The following is a 15,134-nucleotide window of genomic DNA, read 5'->3' as shown; positions in this document are numbered from 1 at the left end:
TTCCTATGTATTATAAAAAGAGCCATATCCTCCCCAAACAGATTATTAGAGAATGTCATTTCTCTATTATTTATGTGAATGGTTGACATTTTTAGTGCAATCATTATATGAGTGCCTTATATTTAATTTTAAAAATATGCCAATGTATATAAAGCTAATGCAAATGTTTATAAATTATTTTATGCATGTTACATATAAAAAAATAAACGTGCGGGTGACAATTCAAAATTTTTTAAAATTATTTTTTTATTAAATAAATTATTTCATAATTTTTTTTATTATCTTTTTTTTTTTAATTTTCAAATGATTGAAATATTACGATCAAGTAATTATATGATTTTGAAGGCATAACATAATATGATACTTACATGAAATCAAAATAATAAAAATAAATGTACATTTTTATCGGTAGAATTAAGGTGCCTCCGCAAATTGTAAGCATAAGAAATAGTTGAACGTTTCCATCACTTGTTGTGCACTTTGTAAAAAAAGTACGTATCAATCTTGAAGAGTGGCTAGCCATCCTTTAAGCATGTTGTGTTAAGATTTGTGAAGTCAATGCCCATAGGCTTCATTGGCAACTCAATTTTTGCACTTTCACCCCATTGAAGATCTTGGTGGAATCTTGCACTTCATGGACTAGCTCTTGAAGAGTTTTGGTCCTTCTACCTTATAAGTTCAACTAATGTATTGGATCCTATCTTTATTATCATTATCTCAAAAGGTCTAGTCTCTTTTCTCATCTTTAGTTTATCATATGCAGTTTTGATATCTCTGACATCTTACTAGTTATCTAAGAAAACACCAAGCTGTCCTCCTAAAGGGCTTGGATGAGTCACCCTTACTACCTAAGGCTAAACAAGAAACCAATTTGGAAGTTTATTCAAAGGCTTTCTAGATGGTTAAAACTTTCTCCACAACTTCAAGCATCTAACGTTACGCTTTTATCAAATATAACAACAAAATGTATTCTCAAATGTTTCTCAATAGTTGAGATAGTAGGCCCTCAATTACATCCAATCTCCCCTAATTATAACTTCTTATCTTATAATTGACAAGTTATATGTAATATAAAAAGATAGAGAATAATATGGGTGATCGATTTAGGGAGGTCTATCAAATCCAAAGGATCGAGTGATGCCGATCGCACTCAGATTGGGTGATCGAACTGGGGCGGTCGATCGAGCCCAGAAAATGGTTAACTGGGCCAAGATGGCTAATTGGACTTAAAGTGGGCGATTGATTGGTGCGGTCAAGCAGACCCAAATGATCGAGTGATGGGCCAGGGCAGCTGATCAAGCCAAAAAACAGGTTGATCAGGCCGAGAAGACCGATCAGACCTAAAGCGGGTGATCGACGCGAGGTGGTCGATTGAACCCAAAAGATTGGGCGATTAGGCCCAAAAAAATGGCGAACGGGTCGAGACGACCAATCAGACCTAATACGGGTGATCAAACCGGTGCGGTTAATCAAACCTAGATTATTTGACGATAGGGTCGAGACGACCGATCAAGCTTAATTATCATTAGAAAATTTATCTCAGTACAACTGTTGTATCGGTTATACTGAGTTATACATCCCCCTTAATGAATTTACATTATTTCCTTACCTTTCTGTAAATCAAAGGTAAATAATAGTACTAACATAAACAATGAGATCAATAACAGGAGACTCAAATTTGCTTAGTACAACCTTGTATCGATTGTACTGAGCTACTAACCCGCCTTTATAAAGTTTGATATAGCTTCGGTACAACCGATGCAACACAATTATATCGAAGAGATTGCACATAAATTTAGTTGTGCATACAAAAGTATCATTTGGAAATTTATCCCAGTACAACCATGTCATATCAGTTTCACTGAGTTGTATATATCCCGTTAATGAATTTACATCATTTATTTACCTTCTTGTAAACCAAAGGTAATTAGTAATACTAATATAAACAACGGGGTTAATAACAGGAGACTCAAATTTGCTCAGTACAATCGTGTTTTATCGATTGTAATGAGCTACCAAACAACCTTTATAAATTTGGTATAGCTTCGATACAATCGATACAACATGGTTTTACTGAAGTGACCCCACATAAATTTGGTATTGCATATAAAAGTTTCATTAGGAAATTTATTTCAGTACAACCATATTGAAATTTGTAGACTAAAAGAATGAAGGAATAACAGTACACAAATTTACAATATAAATGAATGATATTACATATCAAGCTCTTTGATTGCATCACAATATATAATGTAAAAATACATAACAAAAAAATGAGCTATCCAAATTTACATTAGAAAAGAATGATATTACGTATGAAGCTACTTGATTGTATCAAAGTGTATCCTGTGAAAAAAAATTGGTTCTGAATATGGGCATTTTTTGTCCCAGTCCTTCTGGTCCCTTAATTTTATATATGGATTGGAAACGATGACCTCTATATATTTACAAACATACATCCCACAATCAATACTGCTATCTTGGTGTGGGTTGTCTTCAACCTCATGCATGGGTCATTCTATGAAAGGAAAGTTGAATGCATCACCAACATCTTTATTCAGAAGTATGCTCTATTAAGTTAAACAAGATTAAGAAATTCAAATTTGTTTAATATGAAAATTTTGAGTAAATCATAATTACAAACTTACCGCTTGTGAGTCATCACAAAGTGCAGAAGATTGGACAATGAATAAAAAAATAGACATTTTTTAGCCAAAAAGCCAACCAAAAATGTCCACTATTGTTTGTCCACAATGAATAGAATAACATATTTACAATTTGCCACCTTAGCCTTATTTATGTGTTGGACAAAAGCTTTACTTTCTTTCTCATATTTTCCTAATTTACCATGACACTGTAAAGAAATAAGATCCAAATAAATTAGAATTTTTAATTAAAATAGACATATCTTTATAGTAAAATGTGAATTTGATATTTACTAAATGCTTGCTGGAAACATAAATAAAGGGTTCATACAGGCCATAAAGAGTTTTACCACCTTCGCTCAACATTTTTACAAATGCATTCACATGAGCGTCGCTCAAATATTGGTTTTCTAGCGCTTCATCTATATCCTTTTTGCCCAAATGGACATTGCATCTTAAAAAAATGATATATCTCTGCATTTAAGATAAGAGATTGATAATTATTTTTCAGAGTCAACAAACTGAAAAATATAAATTGTAAAATTTGAACAAACATATTATCATTACAGATCGACAAAGCGTTTAGAACTTCTATCAAGTAAGTAAACCCAATGTTGTGGAATTAGATCTCTGACAGGAAATTGAACTTTAATTGAGTAGGCCTTGTCTAATTGACATTTTGAATTGTTAATACTTTTAAGAAATAAGAAAACATCAACTTATGCAATATAAAACATCAACATCTAATTCTTATAAAACATGACTTATCAAGCTTCATCAAAATAGGCCACTAAAATTTTCTTGGATTGCTCTTCAGCAGCCCGTTGCACTGCTTACGGCTTATTCTACTTCTCTTCAAGATCATGTTGCAATGATTCTTTCTTCTTGGGATGCTCTTTAATAGCTTGTTATGGCTGCAAGTTAATACAAAATTTATTTAGAGTGAAGTTCATAATAATTAGATATTTATAGTGAAATATTTATTACCTTTTTCTTTTCTTCTTCCAAGCCCACTTTCTCTCCTAGCTTTTCTGATTTTTTTTTTGTTCTTGGTTACTATCATAATAATGAAGCAATTGTTATAAAAAATGAAGATAATTGAAGGATTTTAAGTAAAATTTTAATGTATGTAGACCACACTTTATTAATATTTTGCATATCAGGTGTAGTTTCTTGCTCTCTTAACTTTCTTATTCTTGTTTCTTTTATGTACTGGCGATTCTGTGAATGGAGTCCTCACCACCAATTGCCTCCTATCTTCTCTATGTTTTACATCGCTTGCAATGGTTTTATGTTCCCCATGCTTTATTCTAGCCTCCTTCTCCACTTGAGGTTGAGTTAACTAAGAGAGGGGAATAATTTCTCCCTTATTTTTCTCCTCCACTTAATGCCGAGTTGGCTTAGGGGTGGAATTTTTTCTCCCTTACTCTTTTCCTTCAATTGATGTTGAGTTGGCTTAGATGGGGGAATGAATTCTTCCTTACTCTTCTCCTCTAATTGATGTTGTTGGCTCGATTAAGGGAATGACTTCTCCCTTATGTCGATGAGTGTTACTACACCTATAAAAATTTTTATAAGCAAATTTCTTAATGATTTCAACGTTGAAATATTTGTTTTATATAATAAAAAACATGAAACTATAAAGAATAAACACATTAGAAATATTTATGGCTCAAATTGATTAAATAACAATAACAAGAATAATGACAAGAATAATAATAATAATAATAATAATAATAATAATAATAATAATAATAATAATAAATATTAAAGAAAGAACTATATGTCAAAAAATATGTGAATACTTTGGAATGGAGTGGTTTAGAGATGTAAAATCTTCCATAATTTTATTGACATATGATTATTTATTAAATTGTAATTATTATTATTATTTAATCAATATGAGCCATAAGTATTTCTACTATGTTTTTATTCTTTATAGTTACTTTTTTTTTCATAAAATAAATATATCAATTTTGATATGTATGAAAATTTTTGTTGGCGCAATGATACTCATCGACAAAGAAGGTTATTATTTCTTCTAACTATCCTTTCAGTTTTCTCTGTTATACTATTGATCATTACTGGTTGTTGCACTTGAGCTCATTCTCAGTTCCTCTCTGTGTAATATGCTCAACCACCATAAAAAAGATCTGAAAACGTGACGCTATGTTCTGATTTTTAGTTACCACAAAGACCAGAAAGAGGGCATTAGGGAAGTGGAGCAAGAGATATGTTGTATTTATGGTTGTTATTGAAATTAGGGATGATTTAATCTTTTAAATTTATTTACTTCGCGTAATCTCAAAAATTGTATAGAGGAGAATTAGAACATACAAGTAAATAAATTTAAAATCGAGTAAATTTATAGATAGGTGGTTTATGAGAGGGTAATAAGGTGAGAAGTGCAGAGGTTGTAATCCCAAGTCATTTTTATTCCTCTCATTCCGTGTTAAAAAAATCTCCCTCCCAGTGTACACAGACGAATCCTTAACGTTGAATCGCGTAAATATTTTATGTTTGATTGTTGTTGTGTGAATTTCTTTATTTTCACATTAAAAATAGCCACGCTGGAGTGCATGGAGAGAAGGCGACGAATTGGGCAATTACGGTCCTGCACACACTCTTTTTATGAAACTTGTACTGCAATGTGGCTTAGCTCACATAGTAACAATCTTATTTGACGCAAAAGACATTGATTTTGTGTAGACGATCAATCCTTTTTGTATGTGTGATTTCTTCCTATGTATTACTTATGTGGTTTGCAAGGTTTATTCTTAGAGGAAAAGATGTAGAAAGTATTAAATTTTAAATGCTAAAATGTTTACTTATGTATTTTTATTTTGTTGGGGGGGCAAAGTGTAAAAGATTTTGATCTGCTCGTCAATTGAAGGGCATTGATCATACAATCAATCAATTCAATTAGCTTTCTGTGAATGGAAACCAGCTAATATTTGAATTTGATTTTAAATGACAATGAAATGAATGAAATAAATTTTAAAAATCTGCAAATATTTATAAAAAAAATAATTATAGTGGGAAATAATAGTTATTTTTTTTTAGATATTAAATCTTCATTTATTTAATTTGAATAAAATTATAATCAAACCAATATTGCAATTTTTTTAGTTTATAATTTCAAAAAAAAAGTAGTTATTTATTTATTTTACCTTGAATAAATAAAAAAAAAAAATATTTTCTCTATGCCTATTTTTGAAATCTTCTTTTGGCTTCAAAGCGGTTGTTGAGCTATTGCCTATCAAGGCTTTTTCAATGATAGTTATAAATTTATGGTGAAGAAATCAACTTTTTTTTAAACTATATTAGGAATCATAGAGGATGGGAAGCGAAAAGAGAGAGGGATTCAATTAGAGGTGTCAAAAATTGACTCGACACTTCAACACGACTCAAAAAATCTCAGTTATGGTTGACCAGAATATTTTTCAATCGGGTTTAGGTAAAATAATTCGACCCGATTATTATTTGGGACGGATTCAGGTGAAATCCGAAAGCCTAAACATGACCTGAATAAGTACAAAAGTTCACTTTGAGTTTGGGTTAGAGGGCCAAGATCATGTTCGGGTCTTAGTTTTCAACCCATTTATTATTCGGGTCAGAATCAGGTTGACTCAATTCGTGTTGCGTCATACTCTGATCATATACGTACCTGACCCGACCTATAATGCCCAATGAAAAACAAAAAATTAGTCTCTCTTTTTATCATAATTGCCCCCCTATTGATAGAGAATATATCTTAACAAATGAAATGATATTTCTACCCCTCATTTGGATGGGGCTCACAATGATCTATGAGTGATTAATCATCATCTAGTTGAATTTTATCTCAATCGGGTCAGTTTTGCTCAGTTGACGTCGTCATAAGATCTATTTATGTCGGGTAAATTAACCTCTGCCTGGGACAGTTCCACCTGAACATATGTGTACGCTTATTCTTACTTCGAATCGACTCGCGTGCGAGGTAAATTTCCGTATCAGATTGGCCTGCATCTCCTATTGTGGGTCAAACATTGAAAGCCCGAACATCCTTCTAATGAGTCCTCAGATGGGTTGATCGATAGTGATCAGTCACACTCTGATTATTTTTTGGCTCAGTCGGCCTGACTTGGTAGCCTTGGCGGGTCTCATGACTTCCTTGCAGAGGATCTCCATCATACTTCCTTCTTCCAGGTCTTTGGATTCCTATGACATCAACACAGACACATTTCTGATATGCAGAGATAAATACTTTTTGATCGATCTCAAGCTAACTTGACCCATTCCATGTTGGCTTCATTCATTTTGATTGAGCTGGACTTAGCTCATTAATGAGCTCATTGACTTAGATTTGTGCTTTTCCTAATATAAAATTTGATCTGATTTTTTTATTTGATCCCTGGCTAGCTCAATCAAATTCAAGTTGGCTCAATTTGAGTTTGATGTACACTGAATTTGACATATTAAATTTGATCTTTGATTAAAAAATATAAAAGATATCTACAATGTCATCATATTTTTCAAAGACTCACATTTGTTGTAATAGCTTTGATGGGTGCTTAAATCCGTTGTTTATTTATCAGAAATAAATTGAAGAAGTTCCAAGTATTAGATTCTGAATCTTCAACTTACTGAAAAAAATGAAACTATAACAAAATTAGCTCTTATTGTATACGAAACATGTGTAAACACAATTCTCAAAACAATCTGACGACCTAAGAAAAGAATGATACAACAAAGACAAGCCTATCGAAATGATTCGGTGGCCCAGAAGTCGAATCGGTTTACTCTAAGCAGAGATCATCCGAACCAATTTAACTATGCACGCCCAAGGAACGCAGCATGACGCCAGATTCAACCCAGAGTTTCCTTGATAAAAAAATGAGTCACGAGCCTCAAGCACCCTCAGCGGAACCTCCTCACCCAAAGGGTAAACTACCCGTCATGTTATGATGACTCGTTGATCTTTGCCCGATGACCTAGTTTTACCTAGCATACATGAATTCCCCCGATGAGAATTGAGAGTTGACAACAAAATCAATACATTCGATCAACAAGTTTGAATCGATCCTATCAGTCCCGCAGACTATCTTCAGGATTTCAGTTGATCGACCCTGCTTAAAAGATCAAACGGTCAATGTTCCCTATCCGTTCAGTCGGCCGACAGTACTGAACACGTCACCTCGTCGACCCAATTGTCCGAGCCAAAGAATTACAAGGCCCTAGAGACCCAAAGAAGTATAATCTCAAGAACAACATATACATACTCTGTTTAAATAAGGGCGAAGGTAAGTGATTCACACGATAATCTAGAATTCAACACACAATATAACCCAATTCGCATCTATTTACATATCCAACACCTAAATCTCACAATCACATAAGTAAATAATCATTTTAATTTTTTTTAAAAAAAGTGAGACATATCTTTTAATGCATAAATGAGATGGTCTGTATATAAGTATTGAAGCCTAGGTCTTAAATATACAGATACATAAGGGCTGAGTGGTACACTGTCAGTTCTCATGACAGCTGTTTGAAAAATTAAATTAACAAAAATAGTTACTGCAATTTCAGACGTCACTTAAAAAATATTATGCCCTACATAACCTGACTCGAATCAACCCGACAAGGTCCGACACGACCAACCCAAACTCGACCCGACACCCAAAACGACCCGTCTCCCTCTCCCATTTATACACTCATCACACCAAAGAAGAAGACGAAAAAAAGAGAAGAACGGAGAAGCAGAACAAGCCTCCGAAGATGCCGACCAGCCGAGCTCCCATCCTCCCACTCATGCTCCTCATTCTCATCTCCCACACACGAGCCATCTCGCCGGCGACCGCACCAGCAACCTCGCCGGCGTCCTCACCGAAGCTCAAGCCGCCGCCCAAACCGAAACACACGCCGGCATCCGCACCGCCGCCGCTGCTACCCCTACAACCTCCATCACTCCCTCCTTCTCCGGCGACTCCAGGTCTTGACTGCACGAACGACCTTCTAAACCTTACTTCCTGCCTCACGTACGTCGAACAAGGCGCCAACTTGACGGTGCCTGAGAAAGGCTGCTGCCCTGCTCTCGCCGGACTTGTTGACAGTAACCCAATCTGTCTTTGCCAGCTTCTATCTACCTCAAATACCTTCGGAATCAAGATAGATGATACTAAGGCTCTTATGCTTCCCACTATCTGTCATGTTCAGACTCCCCCTGTTAGTGTCTGCAATGGTACTCATCAAAATTTTATTTTTCATTTCTTTTCTTTTTAATCTCGTTACATTTTGTCATAAAGTTCGTAACTTTGGATGATTTTGTTGAAGATTTGGGGATTCCGGTTGCGAGTCCAGGAGCCCTGTCTCCGGCCGGCGGGGACGGCGTTGCTTCTGTACCTTCTGGTAATTGCATGCTTCTGCTACTTAATTACTCTGCTGTTTTGATCTGAATTACTTGGTTGAAAAAACATGCGTCAATGATGAATTTTAAATTTGATTTTCTTAATTTAAAAAATTGATTGATTGATTAAATAAAGATTATATCGATCTTTAAAAAAAAATTAAATTTTTATACTTGTATATATCCTCACATAATTTTTTTCATTTGCATGCAATCATGATGTCATGTTAGATTTTTATATTTAATTCTTCGTTTCAATCATAGTTCTCTGAACCAATATTTTCATAAATGATATTCAACATTTACTTTTGCTGAGATTCAGATAAATTCTGAATCAAACAGTGAAAACGAAGAGCTTTATCAATAACGTCTTCATCTTCCACAGGGACAGGTCAGCTGGCGCCGGCGAATTCAATCGCCGCCGCACCGAGCGACGGCGGCGAGGGCTACTGGACGGCTGGCGTCGTATCTCTGCAGCTAGCTCTAATCGCCATCATCAGCCAACTGATCGTCATCTTGTTCTGATTAGTTTAAAAAAGGAGCGTGCTTTCTATCAGTTTAATTTCCATTCTTTCCATTAACAGTCTGTATTCCAAACATTGAGTTTCAGAGTATTTAGTATTGAGATTGGGATGAAAATAAAGCAATTTCTTTATTTAATTATCAATATATTTCAAAATTAAAGTAAGGAATAAAAAAATTGAATATTGGGTGGGGGGGATTAATTAATGGTTCAGGAAAAGATTGGTGTGGATGAATTTAAGAGGAGTTAGTTGGTTGGGTTGCCGCATTAAATATTTATCACAAAAAAAGGGTTGGCCGTCAAAGTCAGTGATGGCGTTTTATTGCTTCACAACTATACCGTGCATAGGAATTAATTCTTAGGGTTCATTTAATACTATCATATAAATATATATAAAGCGAATTTAATGTAAATAAATATTTTTATATAATGACCAGAAATATAAAATATAATATTTTAATTATTCAAATTTAAAAATTTAAGCTTCAATGGTAAGGAATGGTGGCTATAATGAGAAGTAAAAAGTATTGTGTTGATGAAATATATAAAACTATATGAATCGTCCGATAGTTGGGAAAAATTTGCGTAAGACTTACGCAGAGCTGCGTATGTTGGGAGGTTACTTAGAGGTTATAAGAGGATTATATCCGTGTTATACCCTTGTAACCTACCTGTAACCTATAAATAAGTTCCGTGCTTCTATAGTTCCGATAGTTATAGGTAAGTTATAGGGATGTTACAGGAATGTATAAAGTGGATATAACCCGCTTGTACCCTCTGAATAACTCCCGATACATAAATATTTTTGCGGTAATTAGGTTTATTTCCTCCTGAAATTATAGCGTAAAAGCATTTGCAAAATAATGACTTTTTAACTTGTTTGCTTATATAATTTAAATTTTTTTTTTTAAAAAAAATATGCAAGGACAAACAAAGATGCTTTTTTACTTTATAATAAGGAAGCTTTATATGTATAACGCTCAATTCCTAGATAATTATATATATATAACACCTGAACTTTAATTTTTGCCGATATATATCATTTTATCAATATGTATTTAATTTTTTGAATTTAGAATAATAGTTTTTTTTTTGTGATGAGAAAATTTGGATGGTATAAATATAAAAAAAAATGATGATTTTAATGTTAAATATGTGAATACATAGGAATTTGGTAGCTTGTATGTAAATGTTGCATTTTTGTTAAATTGTATGATTGGAGTATTTTTTTCTTGGGTGAATTTTTTTAGTCATAAATATTAAAATATATTTGTTGAATTCAAATTTGTCTGGTAAAACGTGTGCAATGAATAGAAGGTCAAATTGAGAGGGAGAGAGAGAGGGAGAGAGAGAGAAAGGGAAGATAGGAGAAAGGCTTGCCTCTCGGGGTGAATATGGATATTTCCGGGCTTGTTGACTCATTTTATTCATTTACAAATAGATGCTACGAATGGGGTGAGTCAAAATGGGTCATTTAAATGAAAAAGCTCTCATATTTATATATGATAGAAGAGCCAAAATGTAAGCTACGATATTACCCTTATTTTAATAAAAGATATTTTAGTCTTTTGTGTTAGTGTGTTCGTCGACCGCTGGATCTGTAATTCTGGGAATTTTCTATCTGACAAAAAGTCGGGTTCTGATGGTCTGTAAGAGGAAAAGTCTTTCGACAGAGGGAAAAGTTAGCTCCTGTAGGGAGAAGACCGCTGTTGGAGGAAAAAGTCCTCTACCGAGGAAAAGTCGACTGTAGAAAGTCAATTTGACGGAAGCAGATTACAATTTGCCTGAAGATTTGTGCACACCATTCTTCAATATACATATTAAGTTACACAATTTTCTTGCTTCTTAATAGCAACAACTTCAATAAAAATAAGAAATATTATAAATCAAATAAGTTATGAACATATAATTTGCTAATGATACTCCCTGCTAGATGCTTTTGTGCTCGATTTTGGTATCATAATTGTTGTACACCACAAAAAAATTTTCATCATCCAACACGAATTTCGAGGCATGACACGAATCTCGAGATGATATTTTAAGCAATAAACATTCAAATCTTGATAAAAAATCATTCAGAGCTCCGATTTCAGCAAACTTATAGTCTAACTGACTCGTTTAATGAGACAGACCTAATGATATGAAAACTAGCCCAATCCAAGTCAAATCAAGCCCAAATCAAGTCATTAAACCACAATTAGAAGATTTAAAAATACATTTCGAAAGTCAAATGACTGTCAAATATGACAAATTTATACTCAAATCTAGCGGCTAGACAAGGCAAACCCAACGTAGACAAGATGAATCCAACGAGCCCAATATCACTCAATTCTGACATCATTAAGGCACTCAAATGTCCATTAAACACCGTATGACCAAGGAAAGCTCTCCGGACCGTCTGATCAAAATGGTACGTGTTGCTGCAATAATTACACTAGAACAATATAAATAGAGCTTCATCCCTCTCATAAGAGAGGAGGAAGTCTAGAGAGAGCCCGATTTCTTGAGGAGAAGTTGCATGTCACCTCTCAAAAGAGCTCTTAAGGGTGGTGGGCAGCCCGAGATTTAAATAGTGCTTTTCGGCGCTGCACTTAGCTGATGTGGGACTTTTTGTCCGTGACATTTTCTTCGACCCAATCACCCAATCACGTGACACCCTCGTCACGGATCGACTCTACCGATGGTCCCACTAGACCATGGATATTCCACACACATGACAGACATTTATTTGTTCTGATACCACTTGTCACCTCCGAAAAGAGCTCTTAAGAGAGGTGGACAGCCCATGATTTAAATACTGCTTTTCGGTCTGATGCCTAGCCGAAGTGGGACTTTTTGTCCGTGACATTCTCCTCCACCCAATCACGTGGCGCCCTTGTCACGGATCGGTTCAACCGAGGGTCCCACTTAATCATGGAGAGTCCACACACCTGACAGGCAGTAATCTGCTCTGATACCACTTGTCACATTCTAAAAGAGCTCTTAGAGGTGGTGGGCAGCCCAAGATTTAAATAGTGCTTTTCAGCGCTGCACCTAACTGATGTTGGACTTTTTTGTCCATGACTTCATCATTAGTTATAAGTGATGCAATCCAACCATAATATTTAAGAGATCTAAAAATGCCCCATTAAGGTCCTTGCAATATTGTTTCATTGAACTATTTCTCTCACCCAAAGAGGAGATTGCATGTTAACAATCAAATGGCCATCATAAAGCATAATTAAGCATGCTAATTGCTAACTAATATTTGAAGTATTCATCAATAACAAAATATTTTAAAATTAGTAAATATATTAATATTTCATAATTTCAAGATAAACTTAACCTAAGAGTTTTTTACTTTTGTCACTCCCTCTTTATGAGAAAAAATTAATAAAAAATCTTTGGGCTAAAATACAAAAAACAATTGCAATTAATGGTTTAAAATTTCAAATCTATTCTTTAAGCAACCATTAAAAAAGAAATAACAATGCTACAATTTTTTTTTTAAATGTTCGTAGTAGAAAAATACTTGTTAGAATTTGAGTTGATTGAAACGATTAAAATAAAATATAGGATCCAACTTACATCTTAACTAGACCTGGGTATTGAACCAGTGGCTCAACGAGCTTGCCATAAACCCGCTTATAATGGGCGATCTTAATTATGAAAAATAGAAATTTAATTGGCTCGGCCGACCCTAGCCCGTTTGCTTTTCATGGGGGAAAGCTCTAAAATTGCTCGCTTTGGAGTGGTGTCCAGGAGCTGTTCGCTCTAGAGCAGTGTCAAAGCTGTTCGCCCCGGGGTGGAGTCTTGGAGCTCTTCTCCTCAAGGTGGAGTCCTGGAACTGTTCGCCCTAGGGTGGAGACATGGGGCTGGTCTCCGTAGTGTGGAGTCCTGGGGTTGTTCGACATGGAGTGGCGTTGTGGAGCTGTTCGCCTTGGAGTGGTCTCCTGGAGCTGTTTGTTGCGGGGTGGAGTCTTGGAGTTGTTCGCCCTAGAATGGTGTCCTAGATCTATCTGCCATGGAGTGAAGTCCTAGAGTTGTTTGCCCCAAAGTGGTGTCCTAGAGCTGTTCGCCCCGGGATGGAGTCTTGCAGTTGTTTGCCCTAGAGTGGAGTCCTGGAGCTGATCTTCCCGGGGTGGAGTCCTAAAGCTCTATACCCATCACAGAGCTTGTCGTTGTCGAGTTTTAAATTATTAGAAAGGATGAGGACGATCGTTTCACATCCCTCGTGGAGCTTGTCGTTGTCGGGAAATGAGTCATCTTACACCTCTCGAGTAGCTTGTCGTTGTGGGATGTTAGTTTTTTTTTTTCTACCCCCGCAGAGTTGGTCGATGCCGGTTGTTAGATATTTTTCTGCCCATCGTGTACCTTTTTGTTCTCAGCTGTTAGTTTTTGTTTCTTCACCCCTCGCGGAGCTTGCTATTGTAGGATGTTGGATTTTTTTTCATCCCTCGCGGAACTTGTCGGGGTCGTTTGTTAGTTTTTTTTTTTTTTTTTGCATCATCACGAAGCTTGTCGCTGCAATGCATTAGTTTTTTTCCACTTGAAGCTTGTCTTTGCCATATGTTAGATTTTTTTTTTCCAACCCTCATAGAGTTTGTCACTGTCGGGTGTTATGATTTTTTTCCACCCCTCACGGAGCTTGTTGCTCTCTGTTTTATTACCTGAGTTCAAATTTCACAATTGTCGAGTGTCCATCGGCATTCATGAATTTGTTGATCAGCCTGATCTCCCACATCGGAATACAACATTATTGTACTCATAATAAATAACTAGGGAATTAAACTCAAGAGAATTGGGTGATGTGTAAATCTTCCATGATTAAAAATGATCGACCAGAGATAGATGAGCAATCGAAGGCTAGCCTATCAAAGAATCACAAAATAATTTAGCAATGCAAGTATATAAATATATGAGGATTGAGTGTTGTGCACGTAAATTTTGTTTTTTGAAGCGGTCGGCCAGAAGTAGTAACCAATCTATGGGGTAGGCTGGCTTGGGTAGGTTGTTGGTCGACTGGCAGGTGGTCGGTAGGCAAGTAGCCCCTAGATGCAAACATAATTTGAGGTATGTAGATATATGAGTTTGTAGGAATGAAGTGGTATGTATGTTAATTTCCCCTGTTTTGACATGGCTTTTTTTTCCAGGCTGTTGGTTTAGGCAAAATAAAGGCCGCAGGTTTGGTAACTCTGGCGGCAGTCACAATTACATTATTCTTTACTTATCCTTTTTGTTTAATGTCGTTTACAAGGATAATAGGCAGCACTTCTGTGGCCCATGAATAGTATTTTGTAAATTTCAAAATTTATCAAGCCCAATAGTTTGGGCCCAACAAAAGGACCCATTAACCAGTTTAACAGGATCATCAATTCCATAAAGTTACTGAATAATTTGAATTGTACAACTTTTTTTTTTATTTTTACAACTAATTTTTCTTTTATTTTAATGAAAGTTTTGTTAGTGTATATTTTACATCGATTTAATTTATTTTTAAATATTTTTTTTTAATTTTAAAATACTGAAAGAATTATTTAGGTGTTTCAAATATTTTTAAAAAATTTTTAAACATATTTAATTTAAAATTTAGATATAA

General features: G+C 35.0%; 1 protein-coding gene across 2 annotated transcripts; it reads left to right on the top strand.

Annotated features, from left to right (window-relative positions):
- Window positions 1-8,376: 8,376 nt before the first annotated feature.
- LOC110034686 (non-specific lipid transfer protein GPI-anchored 2-like) lies at window positions 8,377-9,589 on the top strand. Of its 2 annotated transcripts, none has more exons than XM_020738941.1 (3): window positions 8,377-8,868; window positions 8,961-9,035; window positions 9,425-9,589. In XM_020738941.1, exons 1-3 carry the CDS (start codon window positions 8,406-8,408, stop codon window positions 9,556-9,558), a joined length of 672 nt encoding a protein of 223 aa, XP_020594600.1. In that variant the 5' UTR covers window positions 8,377-8,405; the 3' UTR covers window positions 9,559-9,589. The 2 variants fall into 2 exon arrangements, with proteins under 2 accessions (XP_020594600.1, XP_020594593.1); XM_020738934.1 differs by having other exon boundaries at window positions 9,419-9,589.
- The last annotated feature ends 5,545 nt before the right edge of the window (window positions 9,590-15,134 follow it).

The sequence above is a fragment of the Phalaenopsis equestris genome, unplaced genomic scaffold (genome assembly GCF_001263595.1).
Source record: "Phalaenopsis equestris unplaced genomic scaffold, ASM126359v1 Scaffold000002, whole genome shotgun sequence".
Taxonomy (NCBI): Eukaryota; Viridiplantae; Streptophyta; class Magnoliopsida; order Asparagales; family Orchidaceae; genus Phalaenopsis; species Phalaenopsis equestris.
This window is presented reverse-complemented; position numbering and strand designations above follow the sequence as displayed.